The sequence below is a fragment of the Hippoglossus hippoglossus genome, chromosome 20, assembly GCF_009819705.1.
Source record: "Hippoglossus hippoglossus isolate fHipHip1 chromosome 20, fHipHip1.pri, whole genome shotgun sequence".
NCBI lineage: Eukaryota > Metazoa > Chordata > Actinopteri > Pleuronectiformes > Pleuronectidae > Hippoglossus > Hippoglossus hippoglossus.
Window position 1 is genome coordinate 14,399,038 of NC_047170.1, and position 10,421 is coordinate 14,409,458.

Here is a 10,421-nt window from a genome sequence, read left to right on the forward strand (position 1 = left end):
TCTGGTTTTAAAATATAATCTATATTAAAGAAATAGAGTTTCCTTGCACAGCTGTGTTCAGGAACCTTGAGCCCAAGAGACGCGCTGGTTTAATGCCACTGCAGAGGAGGACAGAATTTATTTGTTGTGTGAGCTCAATTCTTTTCTTCTTCTATTGTCCCGTCGACAATGAGATTTTGGCAAAATATCCTCAATTTCTCCGCGTGTCTTTCTGGCTCGATGAATAATGAAAAACCTTCCTCCTTCAGGAAGGGAACTTTGTTTGTTTTGATTTCATTTGCCAAGGTTGGTAGGAAAGGTAGAATAGTTTGTTCAAGGCTAGGTCGTACCTCAGGAGGTAGAGCGGGTCGACCGCTAATCAGGTTGGTGGTTCAATCCCGGGGTACTCCGGTCAGTGTCCTTGGGCAAAACGCTTAACACTGAACCCTGACAGCTGTGCTTGCAGTGTGAATGGTGTGTGATAGTGAAACACACACACACACACACACACGCACACACCTCTGTGTGTGTGTGTGTGTGTGTGTGTGTGTGTGTGTGTGTGTGTATACGTGTGTATGTGTGTATTATGTTATTATGGTTTTAAAACAACCTGTAATTTTGTATTGAAATACATTACAAATTGGAAGTGGATTCTATGTGTACATGACAATAACATAAATCAAGACATAATATAATACACTTTTCTCACAGATTTTCTTTTGATTGAAATCCGACCGATTTGGCTTCATCACCACAGGCAGCTCTGTGATTCCTGGCTTTTCAATTTCGAGTCTGGTATGCCATTAATATTGAAATCACTCAAACATGCACATGAAACTAAATGACAGCGAACACATTCGTATAAGTGATTTTCCAACGTGCTCTGAGTTGAACTCTCTCTGCGATGACCCTGAAGGTAAATCAAGCCCTGCGCTACCGGAGCCGGAGATAATAACGTTGTTCAGGGTTTTTCTCCAGATGAATTGTCAACGTGCTTTTACAATCGAGGGTCACGGACGTCCACCCACTGAGGCAATGTTTGCAAAATAATGTCTGTAAACACCAAAGGGACACAACAACAACAGCAGGGGAAAGGAAAACAAGGGTTTGCATGATGTCTGTTTTAAATGAATCAAGGGTTGATGAAAAAACCCTTCAGCATCATGCATTCTCCTAATTTGTGCTACACGTGAAGCTCAATTTACACAGATGTACAGTTAATTGTGTCCCATACAAGGGCACGTTCATTACATCCCTGTTGTCATGTGATTTTTTTTTTTCCTTCCCCCTGCTGCTTTCATCTGATGCTCGCTTGCATTCAGCTCATCGTCCTCATCAAAGGTCGAGCTGCTCCTCTCCACAGCCGACGGGCTTGTTTGATATTCCATTCTTTAAGCCGCATCAAGAAGCAGGCCACTTATGAACGGCAGCGGGTGTGAGGGTCTCGGCTGCATCACGTCACACACACACACACACACACACACACACACACACACACACACACACACACACACACACACACACAGGGAGAGAGGGAATGTGTCGGAAACTTTTGTTGTCCATCATTTTAGAAGATGACATTATTTTTAATGGGAAAAAAATAAGTGTTTATTTTAATCCTCTTCCTGGTGCATTATGAATTTCTGTTTCCTGCATTAGGTTTAAAATTTGCATCAGAAAACACTCAAATAATATGAACCACACTGGATAATGTACTTTATGTTTGTTTAGGTTGTTTAGGATTATTTTTAAGTGATGCAATTCAGTTTTAAGTACGTATATAAGTATAAAGCATATATAAATAATATATAAGCATGACTATAGTAACAATATAAAGAATAAAAAGTATATCACAAGTATAATTTAAGTATTTGTCCATATAAAGTGATTTTTACGTTGGATTTTATATATAATCACTTGGACCACTGCGCCATCTTCTGGTGCAGCACAGCTCTTCTTTGTCTGGTCACATTCTCAGTGTGAAGTGAGTGTTTGCTGCCCCCTTTTGGTTATCAATGTACAGTGCAAAGTCTGACCAGTGGATAAATGGAATAAATGTCCACACTTTGAGACACATTCATTTTATTTCATTGTGTTTTTTTGTTGTTGTTTTTTCATCAGATGAAGCCAGACTTTTGCAGAGAGCTGAGAGCCGGTTCAAACTTTGTGCTTCATGGTGGGGACCACTGATTTGCACACCGTCACACAGGCCTCGGATTTCACCCAGGGCTCTGACGCAGGAGGTTTGCTCGACTTGTCCGTGCACAAACACGAGGAGATCAAATGGATGAGACTCATGATGGTCATCAGGAGCATGAGGGACCCTACAGAGCAAAAACTCAGTGTAAACGTTGACAGTAAAACAGACAAATGAGACAAATCTGTGTGTTTTACTTCTCTCTTTAAGGATCTCACCGCAGTAGATTGTGTTTGCAGAGAGGTCGTGGATCCGGTAGCTCCTGGTGAACATTGCACCCAGGCTCAGGATGAGAAGCGGGTAAACGCTGAACGTGTGGCGCAAGTATTTGGTCAACAGAAAGGTCTCCAGGATGAACCTGAGGGGAGCAGACCTCATTTACTTCTCGTACAACCAAAACCTGAAAAAGGTTAAGCAGACATTCATTCAAGTCTGCAGTGTCTCTGTCCTCACCAGGTTATAGTGCACAAGGAGATGATGGTGAGGACGGCGGTGCTGACCAGTGGGTCCGGCACGTTGTCTTTGTACTTGAACACTATGCCCAGACCCACCACAGCATCCAAGAGAGACCACCAGGCAAACACTGCCAGTCCGTTCTGGGTCTGATGATAAAACACATTCATTAATACAGAGAAACCTTTAAATCCATAAAACTGGTGATGGGGAAACGGTAAATTTGACCAAGTATGCAGATTGAATTTCACTATGGCCTTTCTTTTGTTATTTTTGTTATTTTTTGTTATTTTTTGCTGTAATTATAGGTTAAGTGAGAAAGGGGGAGAGTGGGGAAGACAGGCAGTAAATGTCCGCAAGCAGGAATTGAACCTCTGGCCGCTGCAGAGGACCCCCAGCCTTTAAACACTAGGGTGCCATTTCCACCAGTGACCTTTTAGTTCAGCCTCACCAGGTAGCGTGTCCACAGGATCACGCTGGGGTTGTTGATGGCGAGCCAGGATTTGTGCGTGTCGAGGATGGAGTAGGACTTGAAGAGCATGCAGAAGCTGAGGACGGGGAGGATCCATCTGAGGAAAACAACTCCAAGGAAATCGCTGTGGAAAAGAGCAGCAGCTGTAAACACATGGATGGACTTATTCCTCTGTGAGTGTGGCTGTATATTTATGTGTGGAGCACTGAACGTGACTTACTGGCTGTCCCACAGAGACATGCTGCATATTCGGACAATATTTATGATGGTCCACAGCAGGTAAAACTCTGGAGGGTGGATGTCGTGATTGCAAGACCGAGGACCGAGGACATTTCTGCAGAGGAAACAATAAACTTTGTGATCTGCATCATCAAATACAGTTACTTTAGGATATTTATGGTTCCGGCAACAACCATCGATTGTGTCTACATTCTCTATTTACCTTTCTGTATAATAGTTTGCATCCACCATTACCTCCTTGGATTAAAATTGGCTTAATGTTTGTATTCACTGATGCACTATTTACAATTTAGTTGATTTATTAGGGGTCTTTGCTGCTCCTAGAATAGTGGAACCTGTAGTGGTGCATTTCAAGGGACTTTGGGGGAGGGGGGGCCCATGCAGGCCAAAGGGACCCTACAGAGGGGCCCTACTGTTGAATGAACATAATAGGCCGTTCTCAGTTGACTCTTTGCTCTGGGCCCTATATGCACTTGTTGCCAAATCAAGCTGGAAGGACATTTTTTGTGATTTTAACTTTAAATCCTCAGAGGAGCTCTGGTCAACCATTCCTTTTATGAGTTTCCAACACAATATCCTCGCTACCTTCTGAACAGGCCGACCACTGCGTACATGAGCCACGCAATCGACCAGAAGTCAATCATGATCCAGTAGATGTCCGACCACCAGTCCATGGTCACCTCCAGGGAGAAGGTCTCGGACACATTCCTGGACGAGGTCTGAAACAGAGCTGAGGGCCGAGAGGATAATGACTCATCCCTGAATGGAGTTTATGAGAAATGTCACAGTTTTAAACTGAGAGCACATCACATCTGTAATCAACCTGTTTTAGTTTGTCCACTTCAAATACACACTCTCCGTTTTATGTGATGGACTAGTTGTTTTTATATGGCTTCGTTTTATTTGGCTTCCATCCACGGTAACAGCTGCCACACATATCAAGTAACTGTCAGGGCAAAGGTCTGTTAGTGAGAGACACACAATAAAGTCTCTTTTTATGAGTCTTTGCACACACGCCGGCCCCTGAAAACCTTCTAATCTAAGTATTTAAACATAAATGAAGTCTTTGAAGTAGAAAATATAGATTTCAGTGCCATTTAATGTGCATTCAAAATACATCACACACAATAACATGTCACCCTCTTATCCAAACCCTCAGGTTCAGTCCTCTCACGCTCTGAATTCAACCCTCTGACTGGTAGAAGTGCTCAGCGGAGGTCAGGTCACTCACCGTTGGGCACGTTGCAGTCCCTCGTCAGACTGAAGAAGATGTCAGAGGTCACCTGACTGATGGCAGCCAGGATCAGGCTGCACGCATGCATCACTACATGGTCACAGTTTGTCACAGAGAGGACCGATGTCTTGCACCTCTTCATGGTGTCGGCTCAGGAGACTGAGAGAGGCAACGTTTATCACCACAATCTGATCCGTCGGACTTTGATTCGCTGCATGAACTGTGCTTTATGATTTCACCTTGATTGATTACACACGTGCACTATAATAACTGTGATTATGATACGCAACAACAGTGCGTGTGTGTGTGTGTGTGTGTGTGTGTGTGTGTGTGTGTGTGTGTGTGTGTGTTCGGTTCTGTACTGTATGCAACAATTTAATGTAATAGAAAGGGGATAAATTCCTGCCTTTTAAATACAGAACTTTAACATTTTCATCTCTTTCATCTATTTCATCTATTCCCAGACTCACTCCTGCAAGGTGCTGGTCAGACCACTGGGAGCAATGAGTTCAGTGTCTTGCCCAAAGGACACATTGACACAGGAGCTGGGGGTTGAACTTCCAACCCTGTGATACACAACTGGAACTTGTTACAGGCTCAGCCAATCTGTCAATCAACAGATAATAAATTCAATAAAAATATAATACAAATAAAATTATAATTGATTGATAATTTCTCAAGCTAAAATTATCTGATGTGAGGATTGATTTAGACTCTTTGTACTTTTGGTTTGGCAAAATTTGTATTTGTAAAAATAATTGTTATTACTTATAACTTACTGAAAAAAGTATTTTATTTTGAAAGCTAAGGTTCAACTACCTCAGTGTTTATGTCCACAATAACATGTGCGCCATATAAGTTTAACAATGTTGAGATAAAACCAATCACTCAAGAAATAATCTTTATTCTCAGAATACAATTTATCAGCCTGATAATTATATCACTGTTTACATTCTTTCATTCATTTCTCATTTGCCCAACATTTGTTCAATGTAATTTATTCATTTATATTTGGGGAGACAAACATGACATTCAACATTTACAGTTTTTCATTTCCTTTCTGCAGCATTTACACATTGATTGTAGTAGTAAATGGGGAATGACATTGCAAAGTTAAAAAAAATACAGCAAACACAAAATGCTTCAAAGCTAATATCTAAAGAAAGATTTTTCTCTGTGTCAAGGCGATCTCTACAGGCGACATACTGGGTCCAGTGTCTGTGTAGAGCGGCCGTTTGTGGTGCTTCCATGTGACCAGAGCGACACGTGCCACAAACATGATGCAGGAAATAGCCAGGGTCAAAGCTGACAGAAGAAATCAAATACATGTAATTAATAAACAGTGCACAGAACAATGAAATGAATCCCAGAGAAGGAAAAAAGGTATGAAGCAGTACCTTTAAAAATGTAAACGAGGCTTTCAGGAGAGCTGGAGTCGTTCAGGGTGCCGATCAGCCACAGGATCACCAAGGGGTAGATGGTCACAACGTAACGCACGTGCTCATCCAGGTAGAAGTTCTCCAACAGAAACCTGGGACACAAGGAGAAGGGATTTGTCTTCCTGCTGACGGGTGAATGACACAACACAGCAGGGAGTCTGGCTCACCAGGCGAACAGCTGCATGAGGAGCAGCAGCAGCGGCAGCAGACCGCAGCTACAGCTGGAGGTTTCTGTCTGATACTGCAGGTACACTGTCAGGTTGAGTATGGTGGAGAGGGTCCCCCATGTTGCGTACACGGCCACTCCGTTCTGCACCTGATTCAGCACAAGGATTACGAACATTAATGGAGACATATGAGGTGTTTTCAGTTTTTCTTTTCTCTGGTGTGTTATATGTTTTTTTTGTGAATGTAAAAGGTCTGAAAAGTTCAAAAGTCAAAAATCTGCATAGTTTTAGTCTGGTACATCGCTAACAAAGCTAACATTTCCTGACCAATCACTGCAGAGCGAGCCAGCTGGCCAATCAGAGCAGACTGGGCCTCGTGGGGGGGGGGGGCCTTAAAGAGACAGGAGCTAAAACCAAGCGTTTCAGACAGAGGCTGAAAAGAGGGGCTGCAGCAATGGACAGTATGAGGACAATTTCTTAACATAAGAGCATAACACAGATTCAAATGATGACCTGAACATGAGCAGAACATGGCTTCATAAGTCCTCTTCCTTTAAGAAGAATTGGTGGCACTGTACAATACGCTGCTAAATTCAGGACACACTAAAGTTGTGTCCATTCAGGAAAGTTTAAACCTTTTCAAGTAATAACACAAATAAAAACCATGAACCTGAACATGAGCAGAACATGTCTCCTTTAAGAATTATTTTCATCTAATCTTTTATATTTTTTGATTTTCTTTTGATTGGTTAGGATATAAAATCTCGGAGGTTGTTTTCAGATGTGAAAACAGTGCCTGGAAATGTTCTGATCATGAAGTGTTTCTCCGTAAGCTTTAAACCCAGTTTACTGTTCACGCAACCGTATCCATTAACTGTTCTATTTAGTCAAAATGGAGGCAAAGAGGGACTGGAAACCAATGTCAAGGTTTTTCTGCGGCCTGACTCGGGTGCTTCTGTAGCTTCCTAATCTCAGACCACATTGGCCTTCTGCACAGACTTTACAGAAGCAGTAGCACTGAGCGAACTGGTGAGGATTCGCTCTTCAGATGTGGCTGAAGGAGCCGCCAGAGGCCCTGAAACCATATCAGCAGTGTGCAGTCGGACATAGCACTGAGGATGTGACTTTAAAGGAGTAGCCTGACATTTTCAGAAGAACTCACGATGAGAGGTGGATGAATATGAAGCTACAATCTGGAAATGGTTTCATTTTACCAATAATCTGATGAGCCAGAGGTCTGTGCTGTGATATTTGTTCAACCAGGCTCCGTAGATCTTCAGTCCATGACAGGAGAAGAAGAGGAGGAGGTAATCGATGAGTGTCATCAGGGCTGAGGTTATCAGCGCCGGCAGCAGCAACCTAAACACAAACAGACTTTTAAGCTACTGTGGAAAAAAAAAAAGTGTTTGTCATGTTTTTAGAGAAAGCGGAACACGTGTGGGCGACCAAAGTGAACGTGCACACTCACTCTTTGTCAAATAAAAACAGCCACGTGATGTTCAAGCAAATGTTGGTGATAAAAGAGACATGGAATCCATAGGGCAGCAGAGCAGGCGTGGTGTACAACCAGTCGTAAGCAGGCCTGCAGGGAGCGGGGATAATATTGTTGGAGGGAGAAGAAACACACCACGGCAAACAATCTGGGGAAATAATGAGTCTTTCTTACAATGCAAGAACAATCTGCAACATGTAAAGAGAGAACGAGTGCACGGAGAAAGACTAAATTGCCTCCAGACGAGGGAAAGTGATTTCCGGCACAACATAATACCAGAGGACGAGATAAAAGTGTGAAGAAATAGATGGTGTGAAGCAGCTATTAAGAATGATCCTTTATGAAAATAATGCAGAATCCTACCTTCTGCAGAGTCCCACTACAAAGTATATAAACATGGCAGAAATCCAGATATAGCTGAAATCCCAGACAAACAGAGCCCAGGGAGCCGGAGTGAACAGTGTCACGTACTTCAGCGTCACATCTTCCGTGCTCTGCTGGAAAACACCTGAACCAAAAGAAGCACATTTTTTATTATTTAGTCCACACGCAGTATTTTACTGAGCTAAGCTTTTCACCGGTTGAGTTTCTGTGGTAAATATTCACCTGATTCAGCTCCGAATCCTGACAGAGAGTTTACAGTGATTGCGGCTAAAAACATGAACAGTCCAAGGAACATGAGCACGACGCGGGCCGTGTTGTGGTTTACCATGATGGTCGGAGGGTACAAGTCCACAGGAGGTTAACTGGGCTCATTAAAAACAACCCCAAAGTGTCTCCGCACTTTAAAAAACTGAATCTATGATTGAAAAGAATACATATTTCTTCTTTCCGTTTCTTCACAACAAATCTAGTCCAGTGTCTGCAGCTGTGAAAGGACATGCAGTACCTATCCTCGTCTGATCTGGGATGGAAGATAAGACCTGTATAATGTGTCATCCCTTTTTATGGCCCTGCTCTATATTCTCCTGTCATAAACAACATGTTTCTTGGTTGTTAAAATGAGGCTAAAGAGTAAAGGATTAGAGAATGAAAAGAAAACCAGGACAAAAGTAGAAGGAGAGAACGCATTTCCCCAACAGTTCCTTTATGAAGCCACATTTAAATTCACTAGATCCACATATTTATCTGGATCTGCACCATAAACATAAGTCCTTTAAAGATGCCAGATTTTTTTTGTGATAATCCATTTAGTAGTTTTTACATAATCCTGCTAAATAACAGACAAACAAACTAATTAACTAACGCAGACGAAAACATAAAAATAATAAAAGTATTTAAAAGTGTTATAGGTAATTTTCACTTTTTATGGATCGTGAACTTGCAGTTATCCTAAAATTTCAGATGTAGAGAAATTCATAATGATATTCAAGGTGCCGGACGTTTTAATGTATTGAGGGTGAGGGTGAATCAAAATTGAAACAACATGAGCAAACATTAGCTGCAGCTCGGACAACAGCCCCTCTGGGACATCCTGATTTTTTTAATGTGAAAATCAATATTATTTACATGATCCTTGTTGTAGTAGATAACTGGATTAAATTAGGATTGATGAGGTGAAGGCTTTAAGTGACCTGGGAGAGGGATGACATGTTGCACAGGGTCCAGGCTGGATTAAACCTCGGCTGCTGGAGTGAGGATTCAGATATGGGGTCATCTACTTCCATTGGTATCTTCTTTTTATCTATGTGTTATCATTCAGATACAAGGTGATGCAAAGTGCGTTTCAAAGGTTTTGAAATTCATTAAAAATAAGACATTGAGAATACATTCAAATTGCATTTAAAAGACATTAAAAGCAAAGACATGAGCTCAAATAGTTAAAGATTAAGAAGAGATCACAGATGTAATTCATTGCTAAGCTGCAGCAAACAATACTGTTTTAAGCCCTGATGTAAATGCACTGAGAGTTTCAGCAGACCTCCTGTATTCAGGAAGCTTGTTCCTCAGGTGTGGAGTAAATTCAGTTTCTCAGTAAACCTGTCCCAGGTGACTTGTGGATGCTTTGTCTTCTGGAAGCTTTGTCGCCTACAAGTAAATCAGAGATATATTTAAGCCTGAGATAATTCAATGCTTTATAGACAAGTAATGGAATTTTAATTGGCACACACAAAGGATTTTAATTGGCACAGAGGATTCCAGTGCAGTCATTTGAGGAGTGGTGTGATGTGCTCCACTTTCTTGAGCTGCGGCGGTCTGGTTGATTTTTTTACTTAGAACCTATAAAGAAACCAAAACAATAGTCTGCTGACAATAAAAGCATAAACAAGTTTTTATGTATCCTGTTTGGACAGAAAACCTTTAGTTCTTATGTCTTAAACGTCTTTAGCTCCACATCTAACAACACAAAGAATTCTGGCTTGATTTGTAGTTTTTCGGGGTCTTGGATCCACGGTGAGCACTGACTATTAATCGGATTCGTTGTAAAAACGTCTGTCACATCCACTCACTGCCTCTGACAGCTACAGTAGCTGCTGATTCTGAGAATTTAAGAGACTGTAGTCACTTTGTCAAAGGTGTGTGTGTCATCTGCATAGTTGTGTTAAAAGCTGCTATTGTATTGTTAAAAGGAGTAAACATGTAGATGTTGAATAGAAGAGGACCAAGAATGGAACCTTGATGAACTCCACATGTGATTGGTCCCTATCGTGTTAATATAATTTGAACCCAATTTAGCGCAATACCAGAAACCCATCCACTTTTTCTATAAGCACTGATATCCAGTAATATTCAAGAGGTAAATATTTT

At 41.6% G+C, this 10,421-nt stretch overlaps 2 protein-coding genes across 2 annotated transcripts; both read right to left on the reverse strand.

Annotated features, from left to right (window-relative positions):
* Window positions 1-2,050: 2,050 nt before the first annotated feature.
* LOC117753919 lies at window positions 2,051-4,749 on the reverse strand. The gene is made up of 7 exons (XM_034572446.1): window positions 4,573-4,749; window positions 3,927-4,071; window positions 3,322-3,435; window positions 3,081-3,225; window positions 2,630-2,778; window positions 2,395-2,534; window positions 2,051-2,303 (listed from the first exon to the last, which is right to left on the reverse strand). Exons 1-7 carry the CDS (start codon window positions 4,715-4,717, stop codon window positions 2,137-2,139), a joined length of 1,005 nt encoding a protein of 334 aa, XP_034428337.1. The 5' UTR covers window positions 4,718-4,749; the 3' UTR covers window positions 2,051-2,136.
* An 881-nt stretch (window positions 4,750-5,630) lies between these two features.
* Window positions 5,631-8,501, reverse strand: LOC117753992. The gene is made up of 7 exons (XM_034572597.1): window positions 8,280-8,501; window positions 8,037-8,181; window positions 7,650-7,763; window positions 7,396-7,540; window positions 6,182-6,330; window positions 5,973-6,106; window positions 5,631-5,880 (listed from the first exon to the last, which is right to left on the reverse strand). The coding sequence occupies exons 1-7, from the start codon at window positions 8,383-8,385 to the stop codon at window positions 5,732-5,734; spliced, it is 942 nt and encodes a 313-aa protein (XP_034428488.1). The 5' UTR covers window positions 8,386-8,501; the 3' UTR covers window positions 5,631-5,731.
* Window positions 8,502-10,421: the final 1,920 nt, after the last annotated feature.